At 58.2% G+C, this 13604-nt stretch overlaps 6 protein-coding genes across 6 annotated transcripts; 4 read left to right on the top strand and 2 right to left on the bottom strand.

Annotated features, from left to right (window-relative positions):
• The first annotated feature begins 615 nt into the window (after positions 1-615).
• On the top strand, positions 616-2127 carry PUNSTDRAFT_55366 (concanavalin A-like lectin/glucanase). Its single transcript, XM_007387971.1, has 4 exons — positions 616-996; positions 1049-1414; positions 1468-1877; positions 1933-2127. The coding sequence occupies exons 1-4, from the start codon at positions 829-831 to the stop codon at positions 1958-1960; spliced, it is 972 nt and encodes a 323-aa protein (XP_007388033.1). The 5' UTR covers positions 616-828; the 3' UTR covers positions 1961-2127.
• A 2-nt stretch (positions 2128-2129) lies between these two features.
• On the bottom strand, positions 2130-4227 carry PUNSTDRAFT_122698 (uncharacterized protein). Its single transcript, XM_007387970.1, has 2 exons — positions 2341-4227; positions 2130-2288 (listed from the first exon to the last, which is right to left on the bottom strand). Exon 1 carries the CDS (start codon positions 4101-4103, stop codon positions 3654-3656), a length of 450 nt encoding a protein of 149 aa, XP_007388032.1. The 5' UTR covers positions 4104-4227; the 3' UTR covers positions 2130-2288; positions 2341-3653.
• A 1527-nt stretch (positions 4228-5754) lies between these two features.
• Positions 5755-7339, top strand: PUNSTDRAFT_128204 (uncharacterized protein; the record flags this gene model as incomplete). Its single annotated transcript, XM_007387969.1, has 4 exons — positions 5755-6408; positions 6484-6639; positions 6746-7149; positions 7214-7339. The coding sequence occupies 4 exons, from the start codon at positions 5755-5757 to the stop codon at positions 7254-7256; spliced, it is 1257 nt and encodes a 418-aa protein (XP_007388031.1). The 3' UTR covers positions 7257-7339.
• Positions 7340-7926: 587 nt separating this feature from the next.
• Positions 7927-9188, top strand: PUNSTDRAFT_146308 (uncharacterized protein). Its single transcript, XM_007387968.1, has 3 exons — positions 7927-8310; positions 8373-8755; positions 8809-9188. Exons 1-3 carry the CDS (start codon positions 7982-7984, stop codon positions 8985-8987), a joined length of 891 nt encoding a protein of 296 aa, XP_007388030.1. The 5' UTR covers positions 7927-7981; the 3' UTR covers positions 8988-9188.
• Positions 9189-9626: 438 nt separating this feature from the next.
• PUNSTDRAFT_146307 (uncharacterized protein) lies at positions 9627-11691 on the top strand. Its single transcript, XM_007387967.1, has 9 exons — positions 9627-10236; positions 10305-10406; positions 10466-10574; positions 10636-10702; positions 10763-10846; positions 10904-10985; positions 11051-11145; positions 11210-11294; positions 11364-11691. Exons 1-9 carry the CDS (start codon positions 9637-9639, stop codon positions 11496-11498), a joined length of 1359 nt encoding a protein of 452 aa, XP_007388029.1. The 5' UTR covers positions 9627-9636; the 3' UTR covers positions 11499-11691.
• A 407-nt stretch (positions 11692-12098) lies between these two features.
• Positions 12099-12967, bottom strand: PUNSTDRAFT_75793 (aquaporin-like protein; the record flags this gene model as incomplete). The annotated part of the gene is made up of 4 exons (XM_007387966.1): positions 12099-12161; positions 12219-12312; positions 12373-12534; positions 12594-12967. The coding sequence occupies 4 exons, from the start codon at positions 12965-12967 to the stop codon at positions 12099-12101; spliced, it is 693 nt and encodes a 230-aa protein (XP_007388028.1).
• Positions 12968-13604: the final 637 nt, after the last annotated feature.

Genomic DNA, 13604 nt, shown 5'->3' with positions numbered 1-13604 from the left:
ATCCAAGGAGACACCGCTTCTGTATCAGGACCTCCTGAATAATCGGTGGCGCCGAATGCTCAGTCGGGTTCACCTCCTTGGATGGTTCTTCGTTGCATTGGAGCCCCATCGCCGCTTTCGAGTTTCAAGCCCTACGGTGCGATCGGTCTTATGCCACTAAATCGCTCCTCATTCCAAAGGCTAAAACCAACTACTGAAACTAAGACAGTTACCCCAAGTCATGCGTTCGCTGCCGTAAGAACTTCGGATACAACCTCGTCATACCACTGATGGCGGTAATGAACGTGCATCGCGGCCGGCCCGCCATGTATTCGTGAAGATCACATTCAGAACAACTGGTGCCATACCACGGATCAAACATTTGAGCGCATTCACGTAGAGTAGTCGAAGGAGGCGCATACTCGAACACTGATGCTACGAACTTCGCGTTGTTCAATGTCTCCAACATTCCATATGGTCTTCACATCCGCGGACCGCCTCTGCTACCGGCCCCTGAGGACCGTCGAACGTATTATCCGGCCCCGAAGTGCTTCCGCATCATCCTCGTTCGAAGACGAACCAGCTCGCTTCCTTGACAACGAACGACGCACTCCGTGCTGCCCCTGCCCCGAGATTGCTGCGTGCATCACGCTTTACGCTCGTGTCCCAGATGGCCTATTACTCCGGCCACTGTGGCGAGCAACATCATGGGCGACTTGCATAGTCACAGGACAAGGTCATCAGGAATCCAGCAGTTAGGGACCGGTGTCCTCCGGCAGCGTCATGGTATCGCCCGAGAGCGTACAAATAGCCGAAGGAGAAGTGCCCTGGCCCTTGCAAATCAACTCAATGGCGGGTTCAAGGATGTTCTGGTCAGCATCGATCTTCGCTCTCGCGCTCTTCGTCTCTTCGACGACGGCCCAGGTCTCGGTTTGGGGACAGTGTGGTGGGACCGGCTACACTGGCGCCACCACATGTGCCTCCGGCCTAGTCTGCACGGAGCAAAACGAATACTACGTGAGCGTTCCGTTGCCCGTCCCGCCACGTGCGATGGCTTACCGTCGCGTAGTGGCAATGCCTTCCAGGCACCGCTAGCACGACCGTAGGATCGACGACTTCGACGAGCCGCACGACAACATCTTCAACAACGAGTGCAAGCTCGCCAGCATCAACGTGCCTCACGGTCGACACGACCTCGCACTGCGGCCAGTGGGACAACATTACCGCTGGTCCGTACTCGCTCCTGCTCGACCAGTGGGGCTCAGGCGGCGCGAGCTCGGGATCGGACTGCGCATCGCTCACGTCGCTCTGCGGATCGACCATCGCGTGGACGAACACCTGGACTTGGACAGGCGGAACGGGCGTCAAGTCGTTCACGGACATCATGCTCAACCAAGGTCTCAACAAGCAGCTCACTGCCATCAAGAGCATCCCGGTGAGTACAGAACGGGTACAGGTTCTCGTGCGACGTTCATGAAGTTTCTGCAGTCCACCTGGACCTGGTCGCAGAGCTCGACGGGCACCGTCGTGGCCGACGTCGCGTACGATCTCTTCACCTCCGCAACACCCGGTGGCTCCAACGCGTACGAGATCATGATTTGGCTCGCGAACTACAACGCAGGCCCGATCTCCTACACGTACGGGTCAGATGGGAGCCCGACGCCGGTCGCAAGCAATCTCTCGCTCGGAGGGCACACGTGGAACCTGTACTATGGTTCGAATGGATCCAACTACGTGTACTCGTTCCTACCGACGAGCGGGACGATCACAAGCTTCAGCGCGGACCTAAACCTGTTCCTGCAGTACTTGTCGACGAGCCAGACGCTTAGCTCATCTCAGTACCTGACGACCGTGCAGGCGGGCACGGAGGCGACCAGCGGCTCGGCGACCCTCACGACGTACGTGGCACTTTTTGGTGGAACCTATCGGTGCTGATGTTCTTCTTCTATGCAGGACCGCATACAGCGTCGTCGTCAACTGACCGTGAGAATATTGGGATACTCCCGACGATTCGTCCTTGTCCCTGACTTCGTTGTGTGCTTCATGTACGGGAATGAACATAGTGCTGTCCGCGCCTCAGTGCAATCGGTCCGCTGCGGAACGCGCTCTCTCCCATGACTGAAAAATACGTGCGCCTGCCGATGTACCGGAGGAATTGCATGTGTCTGCACGTAAAACAACGTCCGTGCCAAGGAAGTAGTAAACTCTGGTCACTGGTCACTGGGACGGCCGTCGAAGATCCCTGAGGATCTCATGACGATTCTCGTGTCGCCGAAAGAGAAGCAAATAACTTGGAGCTAAGGAGATCTCTATGGCGCAGAGTGAACTCAAGACCAGGCATACATGTTTGACGCGACGCACTTGGCACGCCTCCACCGGAATTTGTCTGGCTCCGGCTACTGGCAGGATTCGCAGGAGAAGAGGTATGTTTGGCTTGAACAAGTACTTTTTGCGAACGAGGTGCGCAGCGACTACGAGCGGTCATGAGATCGCACGTGTCGCCAAAAAAAAGTCGACCGGTCCCAGTTGGAGTTTGCCTTCCTATGTCCACCTATGTACTCCAGCCAGCGCACACACGCTTCAACCGTCACCGGATGCCTCGCCGATGACAAAAATAACTCTGGAAGGATCTCGAAGACAGCTCTTGGTCCGGAGTTGCCAAACGCGGTATAGTCACCCTAGAGTGGCGGGTGAAGTTGCTATGCCCATGGGGCCCGCAACGCTCAAATTGCTCTCCGCGGACGCAGGATGCGACGTGGCACTGATATCGGCCCCATGATGCGACGCGGCTGAGGTTGCGTTGAACGCCACCGACCGGCGAGCGCATCCCACCGCTTCTCCGCATAGATGCATCGTCCATAGCATGCGTATTGTGTGCTTTGAACCTGCGAGGTATGGAGTAAGAGGCTGAGAACGCGATGGGTCAACTCCGCATTGCCGATGGAGGTTGACCCGTGTCCCGCGTCCCAGTCGGCGCTGCGCTGCGCAGTCCTGTCGGAGGCAGAAAAGGGATTGCATTGCTAGCGCTATAGTCACCGCGACTTCTGCTGTTGTAACAGGGGAGGAAGGGCAGATGGGAGGCGATTATCAGGAGTATATCGGGGGCCCCTCGGAAGCAGTGGAGCCGCAGCGACCTGGAATAGAAGTCGAGTATTCGAAGGACGCGAAGTGTTCGTGAAGCTTTGGAATAGGGAGGGGCACATGACGCGGGATGTCGACATCCGAGAGCGTCCGAGTCGGCGAGCAGCCCCCGAGTCTGTCATTCGGGACGGCTGAACGCTGCGTGTACTATAGTATGGGTGTGGAGAAACGGGGAAGGGCAGAAGCCCGACGAGATATCCATCCATTCCGGCGGCGACCTTACGGAGGTCGAGTCACCGCGAGCGATCGCTTGCGAGGCTGGTATGGGAATTTTCGCGTAGGTTGATACCATGCGGTCATATATGGAATGGTCCTGAGCTGTCGGTGCTCGGCCGCACGGAACGGGAGCGGGGACCGGGACGACGTCGTTCGGTGCGGAAGCGCCGTGTTACTTCAGTACTGCTCTGGCACGCATATCCTTACGCGGGTTGCGTCACAAAGCTACGTGTCTCTGAGAGGCGTGCAAATGGGCGCATGCGCACGCAGCGTGTGCGCGGGTCTCTGTGGGACGTGGGTAGGTTCGATGCCATCAGCTAAAAGGCCGAGTCTTCAGGGAGAGGGCTTTCGCGGATGGCCGAGCCGAGTTCTTGTTGGGATCGATGGCAGAAGGCTGTCGGAAGAATAGACGAGCAGGCACCCTGAGGCCTGAGGGGCTCCCGCGTCGTTTCCTGGTGCGGTAAACAGCACGCGTATCTATTCTTGGCGTGATTTGGGTCCGGGGCTCGCCCACGCGCTCCTATCAGCAGCTGCCACGAGATCGGCCGTCTACGAACGAGGGTGCGTGTATGGTGCCTGCGACGAAGTTGGTGTGGATGCGGATGCGGTCGAGCGATTGGGACGCTGTGCCGATGTGCAACCCTGGTCGCCAGCGAAAGCACGCAGGATCTCGCCTTCTGCATTGAATGCAGTGAGACCGATATGGAGGGGGCAGAAGTGCGCGGGGACGCCATGGTCATCGGGGCTTCGGTGGGAGTGACGGCCATGAATGTTCCCCATCAGGATTATTGAATGCCGCCCCACGCCCACTTGCATGCCCGTCGCTGAGCGGGGATGGAGAGGTCGGCTGCAGCAATACCGGTTAGGGCGATCTGAGCGTCCCTGCGAGCTCGTGTCCGGGAGAGGAGTGATGCAACCGTGATACAGCACGTATATATGCGTGACACGTCGCACACCCGTGTGTCTCCGAGAACGAGAATGCGTATGCGCGTACGTGTAGTGTGAGATTCGCTGCATGGGTCGATGGGCAGCATGTGCATTCGTCGGCCCGGTTGCAGGGTTGTCGACAACAGTGTTCGGTTCGGATCTTGGTATGGTATCGTTGAAGAAAGGAGGGATGCACGAAGGTTGAATCATTATCCAAAGACCAGAAGAATGCAGGGAAAGAAGAGGGCGTTAGGTACTGGGTGAGACTCCTTCCCTGTTGTGGTCAAAAATGCGCGTATCTATTCTTGTTTACATTGAGTTCTCGGTCCTTGATTGTTCCTACGAGGTGCTTCCAGTGGGCACTAAACAGTCAGCAACGATATCCGTGGAGGCATTGCAAGGCTGGGGCTTGCAGCCCGGTATTGACGGAGTCTGCAGAAGGTCACTAGAACAAGATCCACGAGAGGCTCATATCACTGGAACTCCACAACAGCATCGAGTGGGGGAACTGAAGCTGTAGATACTAGAGCAGGTAGCCATGAACATCGGGGACGGTATGCGACCGCTACACCGAGAAGAGTCGAGATGTGGTTGCATGCGCGTGAAATTTTGCCCATCGCCTCTCCCACTCGCCCTTGTTCCTCACCGAGACCACCGGTCACCAAACTCCGATCCCGAAACCAATGGAAACGAATTCAAACACGACATTGCGGTTCACACTTGAGTTGCTGACGCACGAACATATGTCACAGGTGACGTGCAAAGCCGGTATGCCATCTGACCTCAAACCTCCACGGAAAACGGCCGCTGATCAATGTCTCGTGGCCATTGCTGCAGTAGGAGGCACCTATATGCGTCCTCTCTAGTCCACGCCCCATTGCGGTGGTAGTGTGCGTCGACATCGACATCGTCGAGAAGATAGCCTGAAGCAAACAAAGAGGCGCGAGCCAGCGAATCAGCCGTTCCGCGGCCGGGGCGACCGACTATATGCGCGTGCTTCGGCGACTGCGCGGGACGCCGTGATAGGCCACTTCGCGGGGACGAATGACCCTGGGCAGGATCAAGGGCAGGATTGGGTCTTAGGGACGCGAATCCGTCGAAGGCAGAAGTTCAGGACCCAGGACCGCGCGACAGGGAGCGCCGAGAACGGCCCCATTTTCGTTTATAAGCGCCCCTGCCGGGTCCGGCGAGGATCTCGGACGTGTCTCGTATTCACAATCGACGCCCCTTCCCGCCCCCTGCGCCTCTTCTCCCGACGACGGCTGTCCCCGACGGACCGGTCATTCGACTGGCGACTATAGCTCACTCCAGGGCCGCTCCAACTTCGAGCTCCAGGCTCTTCATCCCTGCGCCACACCCCGATTCTCTTGGTCCGGATCCGGCTCGACATCGCGCTGTCAGCGCCCGTGCAGTTTTCTCCCGCCCTCACATATATACGGCGCCCATCCACCCACAATCGACACGCTTCATCCTCCCGCACCGCGGTTCAAGATGAACACACGGCCCACGGCGCACCTGCTCGCGCTCCCCGAAGAGCTACTCGAGCACATCCTCGCGATATGCATCCCGCCTGCGCCGTCCCCGCCCCTCCCGTCCTTCCTATCATCACATGCCACCGCCAAGCCAAGCCCAGCGCTTGCGCTCCTCCTCGCGCACCGCACCCTGCGCCGCATCGTGACGCCGCTCCTCTATCGCCGCATTGTCATCACCTCGCAGCAGCAGGCTGTGCTCCTTGCCCGTTCCCTGCGCGCCCGCCCCGCGTTGGGCACCTTCGTGCGCGAACTCGCAATCACGGGCGCCTACGCGGCGTTCGCCGATATAGTCGGGTCGCTGACATCGCTGGACGTGCTCGATGTCACACTCGACGCCGACGACGAGCACCCGCAACACGCATCGTATCCCACCCCGACGCGGGACCACGCCGTGCAACGCCGCGCTTCGCTCTCGGACGTTTCGTCCGCCCATGCGCTGGAATTCTTCGTCGCGGCGCTGGAGAGAGTTGGGCAAGGACAAGGCGGCGCTGCACCGGCGCACCTCGTTCTTCGCCGCGCGCGGGGCACGAGCACACTCGCATGTGCGCGCGTGCAAGAAGTGCTTGGCGCGCTAGCGACGGCGCTCAACAGCAAATCTTGGGGCTCAACGCTGGTACGTAGCCTGTTTCAGCGGTCGCTTGCGGCCGATCGTGTGCGGACGCTGATCGAGTTTCATTCGCGTTTATAGGAAACATTGACGATTGCATTTCCGCTGTGCATTCCCTTCTCGGCGGCGGACCAGGATGAAGACACGAAGATGGTCGATGCCGACAAGCTACGCGCACTGCTCAACGCTCTCGCGCGTGCGTCGGCGCTGCGAACCGTGCGCACCGCGCTGCCCACCGTGAGTGCCCCTCTCACACCCCCTAGCTCCCCTCCTCCCACACATGCGACCTTTCATCTCACCCCTCGCTGCGGGCCTGCGCGATGCTCACCCCTTGCTCTCTAAGGTATGGAACCCCGCACTGAGCCTGGTGGCCGCGAACCCCGCCCTTCAACGCGTCGTCTTCCTCCCTCCACACACGCTCGCCGCGTTCCCGCCGGTGCCCCCTGACCAGATCGGCACGGCGACAACGGCACCTTCGACACCGCAACGCTCGCGCTCGATCTCCGATCCTCGGGCGATCTACCTCGGCGCGTCCTCCGTATCGCCGCCCTTACCGCCACAGGCGCAGACGCCCCTCGCCTTTACGCGGCGCACGAAGGGCGATGGCGCAGGTTCCCGCTTCTCCTCTGCAAACGCGATGTCGTACCACCAACGGCTGCTGAACGCCTCGTTCGGGATTGGCGTCGAGATGTACATGCGCGAAGCCGCGCGCGACGCGCGCCTGGCAGCGTGCATCTACGCCGGCACGTGAGTTGCCCTACTTCTCTCTCTCAAATTTGTGAATCGGAGCCGAACATGTTCGATTATGCAGCCCATCCCTCAAGCCCACGCCGCAGGCAGGACCGCTCGCATGACTGGAACGAGCGATGTATGACTAGTATACCCAGCGAGAGCTTTTTGTCGTGTACAGTGAAATGAACGCGGTCGTGTCAGTCCGGCCTGCTTAGTTCAAGTTGTCCTGTGCGGTTTGGACTGTCCGCGACGGTTTATCCACAAGTTCCTGAGCAAAGTCTCGCCGGAAGGAAGCGTAATCTGAGAGTGATCAGGTTGTGTGCGACGTGAACCAAGTGAGATGAGTCAACCATAGGGCACATAGGCCTAGGAAGTAGTCTGGCTGTGCGCATAGTGCATCCATCATGAAATCGGAAGAAATAGGACGGGATGCGGCCATAGCTCTGCCGGGCGGGACTCGGCGGGGCGTAACCTCGAACTGGTCAGCGAGTGGCGCAAGTACTCTCCGTCGGGACTTCCCATAATTGGCAGCCCCCGTGTTGAGGTTCCGCGTTGGTCCGCTATCCGCAACCCAGATCCGTCCATAACCCACTCCTTCCGACGTTCCCTCGCTTGCCACAGCCGTTTCCTGGACACAGAACACACTCAGTGTTTGAATGACTGCCGCCCCAAGCTGTCCAGTAGAAAGGGTCATGAAGACCAAGACAGGATGATTTCGTCTTCGGCTTGATGCCCAAATACATAGTTCACCCGTGGCCGATACCCGCTCGTTCAGATATTCGTGGTCATGTGCACGGTCTTGCTCCGGAAATAACGAACGATAATCGGCTGACGGCGACGACTGCCCATGCTCTCTCAGACCGGGGCGCACAGCCCTGGCGGGCTAGCCAGGACCTACACCCTTCCTGGGTGTATGCCCGCCGTCTATCGACAACTTGCATCCGTGCGACCCCTTCATGGCGTCGGTATAAAAGGCGGCTTGTCGTTCGTTTTGAACATCACCAATCACAACAACATACTCAGTTCGATGAAGACGACCTTTACGACCTTTACCTTACTACCAACGATAACGCTTTGGGCTGCGACAGCTCTAGCTCACGACACACGATATACTTCTTGGAGCGAGGCCGTTGACGCCGTGCGGACCATGCCGCAGGAATGGACAAATGTCACTAGGTGCGTTCACTCTGCCGCCCCCTTTTGTAATGGTGTACCTGACCCACTCCTCGTCTCAACAGTCGTGTAACCAGAAGCACCGATTGGACGTTTGACATCGGATGTACCGGTGCCGGCGCCATTCAGTCTCCAGAATACACCGACATCTACGACGCCGTTCAGAAATGGTTCTCCGGCTCGAACACCGGGCAGTTCTGCACGAACGGCGAGGAGTACAACGTGCTTTGTAACTCCGCCGACGCCGTTTCGCAGACCGGCTGTGCCTACGTCGGCCAGTACGATGTCTGGAACGACGGTATCATGGACTGCTATGCTTACGCGCTCCTCGAGAAGGCCGTGATCAAGACCTGCGCGGATAGCGGGTACGGCGATTGTGGCTGTGGTGTTTATTACGACTACGGGAGCGGCAAGTGCCTCGTCGCGACATACACCTACCATACCGGAGGTACGTTGTCATTGATGCTCACGAGGAGTCACCATTGACGTGGTTCTGCATAGGACCGGCTGTTTACAATTCGGACTACAGTGGCCCAGCTGAAGAGATCCCGGTGACGATGGACGTCATCCATCGCCGCGACTCAACCGGACCGAGCTACACAGACATTGCTGTCTGTGGGCACAACGGTAACGACGACGTGTCGCAGTGGTGCGAGGGTTCGACCACGCACGTCTGCTAGTGGTGTGCAACCGTACAGGGTTTTAGGCGACGACCTTTCATGTTGGACAACCAAGTAGTCATAGACATCACGGACTTACAAGCATCTGGGACTTTAGCGACTTGTAACATCAAAGGAATGAGTTATCTTAGTCATTATATAGTACTTAGATCGTAGTTTCAGCAACCCTAATAACATGGATGCCACTGCTTTGATGCAAGGACTCGAGATTTGTTTGGGCCATTCCGAACAAGCCTCCTTGTGGGTGTAGGGCAATGTACAGCACATGGGCCCAACAGGATTGAATCAAACGATGGTATTTTGTGCTCGGACCACAGTGATCTGACGAAGTGTCTCCACAACAGGTAGAACAAGGTTCCCGCATCCGTTCAGACTCGGCTCTGACTGTACCAACTGTCTGATACCACTTTAATTGTATACGCATGCGCATTGATATAGATTTACTCGAGCAAACTGCAAGGGGAGGCGGAATGCGCCACCTTACTCACGTGTGTATGCAGGTAGCGGACCCTAACCTCAGACTGGGTGCAGCACGATTTCTGACCCCATGATTTCATCCGCATTCGCGTTCTCAAGGACTGCACACTCCACAACGAACTCCCACCTGTAACTTGTCCTCTTCCCCTCACCCGCTTAGCCAAACCGTGGAATGGCGACCCAAGACGACGCCAGCGGCGAACCTATCCCGCAGCGCCCGGAACCGCACTCCCACTTTTCCTCCGACTCGTGGCCGCGCCCGACCCCGCGAGGGACGGCGGACGGCGACGACGGGGCACCCAAGAAAAAACGCTCATGGAGGCTCAGCAGGTCGAGTCGCCAGAACGAGGATGCACGGACGTCTGTGCCCTCGTCGCACCACAATCCTTCGAACGGGACGCTGCACGGTCATCCGCACCCCGCGCGCCATTTCACCACGCATCGGTCTACGAACACGGCGCCGCTGCCTTTCTTCCACCCAACCCACGCGGAGCTTCATCCAACGATCCATAGCGGCGCACAGGATGGCAAAGCGCCGAGTGAGTGGAGCTCGCGCGCATCGCGCAAGAATCGTTATGCGCCTGGCGCTGTGCACGTATCCCACTCACCTGGCACGCCGCCAGTGACCGACGCGGAGAAGACGGGGGTGGCGAGGGACGCCGTGCTCGTAGCGCAGCGCGTGAGACATCCCCACACGAAGCTCAAGGTGCACTTAGCTTGGGACATCTCCTTCTGGGTTGCGATCGTCTTCGTGCTGGGGAGTACAGCGTGGGTTAGTGGGTCTTGCCTGTCCGTTCTGTTTTGTGAGATTCCTGACGTGCTTTAACCCGTTGCATGCAGGTGGTGAATGGCTTTTATCTCTTCCTCCCGCTCTTAAACGAGGCATCGGACCACCAGACTGCTGCTGCGTGGTGGGCGTTCGCCGGTGGAACGCTGTTCGAGGTATACTTCATCGCTGTTCTCGTTCGCCTTCAATATTTGCTCATCGTGCGCGCCTGCAGGTTGGCTCGTACCTGATGCTCGTCGAGTCGCTCAACACGGGCCACGAGAACCTCTTCGGACCAGCACTTTGGAACCTGATCGACAAGCCCGCGCATGATTACGCACTAGGTCTGCCAAGATGCCCTTCATCGTCCTCGCTAGTGCCGACACTGACCCAGTTGTTCATCAGGATCGACGGAGACGCTTGACGCTGCAGGTCCGAATGCGCCATGGGGCCCCGGCCGTTTTCGCTGGATGTCGGTACCTTTTCATTCATGACCTCGTCGCCCAAGTATTGAAATCGCGCCGTGATACAGAGGCCTGAACAGTTGGCGCGACATTGGCTTCCTCGCGTCGTACATCCAAATGTACGCCGCCACGATATTCTGGGTCTCCACGATGTGCGTCGCTGGCTTTTCCTGTGTGTCCTACTTGTGATGCTGACGTGGCGGTGACAGAACGGGGTTACCGGGCGTCATACATGATTTCCCGGATGATCCTCCGACAGCGATCACGGACGTGTTCTTCTGGACGCCTCAGGTGCGTCCCCTGACTCCGTTTTACCCCTTTTCACGAGAGGAAGTACCGACGCATCCGTCATGCAGGTCATCGGTGGCTGGGGCTTCATCGTAGCCTCGTCGTTGCTCATGCTCGAGACGCAAAAAGCGTGGTGGCGCCCGGCCCTGAAGAGCTTAGGATGGTAAACCGCCCCTCTCTGCCCGTTTTCGACCCTTTCCGCTCAGTTGGCGCTTTGTATTTGACAGGCACATCGGGCTGTGGAACCTGATCGGGGCCGTCGGCTTCATGCTCTGCGGTGCGCTGGGGTACGCGTCCCTGGTGTCGACGAAGGTCCGTTCGTTTCGCACTCGTTAGTCGGGCCGATGGAATTGTCTGACTGTAATGGAATGGAAACGGCAGGTCAACTACCAGTCCGTGCTATGCACGTTCTGGGGCGGGTGGGCGTTCTTGATCGGGAGCGTGATCCAGCTTTGGGAAACGCTGTGGCGGGAGGATCCGAACGCGGGCGACGGTGACAGCGGATCACCTGAATGATACCCTGGATAGGAGGCTGACGCGGACTTGTATACCACACGCTACGCACACACAAGAGGCACTATGGACGGATCCGGATGATGTATACATATATACATAGTGTACTGTACCTTACTGTAATCGTCCCTGTATTATGGAAGCGCGCTTTTCCTGTACATTACTCGCTGACTACCAACGACGATATTGCCCTGGCTGAAAATCTGTAAAGTGATGCAATTGTATGAGGCAGAAAGAGATTTACTATATGATACACCAAGGATGCCATACTGATATAAGATTGCGAGGAGATGAAGGAAGGTCACAGTTCCCTCCTTTTGCGATTACAAAATTCAACATTCATATTGTCGTGTCTGCGTGCATGTGTGTGTGGTCTTTTCGGTCATGAGATGCTGGCGGGTCGTGTCGTGGGCGGGCGATAGTGGCTTAGACGGCGCTATCGTTCGGGCGCGTCGTCTCTGTCATCGACGATGGTAGCGGGTCAGGCGAGTGGTTGAAGTCGATCGAGTCTTGGCCCGGTGCGAGGGTCCAGTATTCGCAGCTGAAAAAGTACGGAGGTCAGTGGGAGCGTGCGGGTAGGGGGCAACGGATCTGGGGTACTGACTATTTTAATACCCAGTAGATGGCGACGGCGAGGAGGGATCCGAGACCGGGGCCGACCCAGTACTGCAGGCGCGTTAGATCGGGGTACGGGTGAGGTGTGCGGGAGAGGCAAGTACTCACGATCCAGTGGTTCCCGTGCGGGAAGCCTGAAACGACGGCGGGTCCGAAGGAACGCGCCGCGTTCATCGATCCGCCCGTGTATGGTATCGCGAATCTGGTGAAGAAGCGTCAGGGTACTGGTGAGGAATATCAAATTGGGGGCCGTTGGACGCACAGCAAGCCCGCGAACAGGGTGAGGCCGATGCCGACCGGTGCAAAGGGGGTCGCAATGTGCTTTTCGGCGGCGAGCATGAGCACGGCGAGGCAGAGCGCGGCCGTGATGAACATCTCGATGAATACGCCCTGGGCAGAGTTGATATTCGGTCCGAGCGTGGTGCTGTGCGGGTGAGAGAGTCAGAAAAGATCCACGACAAGACGAATGGGAGGTGAGCTTACTTCGAAGACGTGGCCCCTGAGGTCAACGCGAGAATCAACGCCGCAGCGGTGATCCCGCCGAGCAGCTGCGCGATGCAAAACAGCACGAATCGGATGGGGCTGATGATCTTGCAGAGCACGAGCGCGAGCGCGACGTTGGGGTTGAAGATCGCGCCAGTGACGCGGAAGAAGAGCCAGGCGGAGATGAGGAGGGAGATGCCGCCTGAGGTGGCGATGTAAAGCTGCGTCTCGACGATAGGCGAGGAGGCCACGTTCGGGTCTTGGACCGAGACGGCCTGGATGGCGCCGAAGAAGAGGAGGAGGAACGTCGTCGTGCCGACGTATTCGAGCGCGGCCGCTTGGAGGTCGGTCGCGAGCGCGCCGCGGCGGAGCATGGCTGACATTGGGGCAGCCTAGGATGTCGGGTGCAAGGGATTAGGAGGAGGAAGGGACCGGTGGTGAGTAGATTGTGGTGGATCGTCGCGTTCGCTACCCACACCGAATACATGAACGCTGGTTTTGTATGCGCTTTTTGCCGCGCCCTTGGAGTCCATGTCAAACTGATGTAACCGGAAGTCCGATCTGAATGGGTGACATGGCAGAAACGTTCTTGCCGCCCTTCGGGCTGACGTATGACGTCAGGCAGGTCAGATCCGCGCTGTGCAGACGGTCGCAGGGATGCGTCGTCGAGAACCGAGACAGTTTGCAAGGATCATGCACGCCCGAGGGCGTGTGGGTTTCCGCGAGACGGAGAAAATCCTGGTGAGGATGTCGATAGCATGAATAACCTTCGGCGGGAATCGCACCACGAACGTCTCTGATGCGCCACATCTCGGTGAACGCAGGGTCGAACATTGCGGCAATCCTGACCGTGTCGATGATATCACCGCGACATGCACGAGTTCTGCTGAGGATGGAGTCAAGACTCAGGGCCTCGGCAGCCTACATACTACTTGCGCACGATAGGAGTCCTTGTGCGAACCGGCGTTTTTGTCGGGTGGTATCGCGTGCAATTCAGAACGCGGCAACGTC

This window comes from Punctularia strigosozonata (assembly GCF_000264995.1).
Source record: "Punctularia strigosozonata HHB-11173 SS5 unplaced genomic scaffold PUNSTscaffold_16, whole genome shotgun sequence".
In the NCBI taxonomy this organism is placed as follows: Eukaryota; Fungi; Basidiomycota; class Agaricomycetes; order Corticiales; family Punctulariaceae; genus Punctularia; species Punctularia strigosozonata.
The sequence above is the reverse complement of the archived record's forward strand: the minus strand, read 5'-3'. Positions and strand labels throughout refer to the sequence as shown.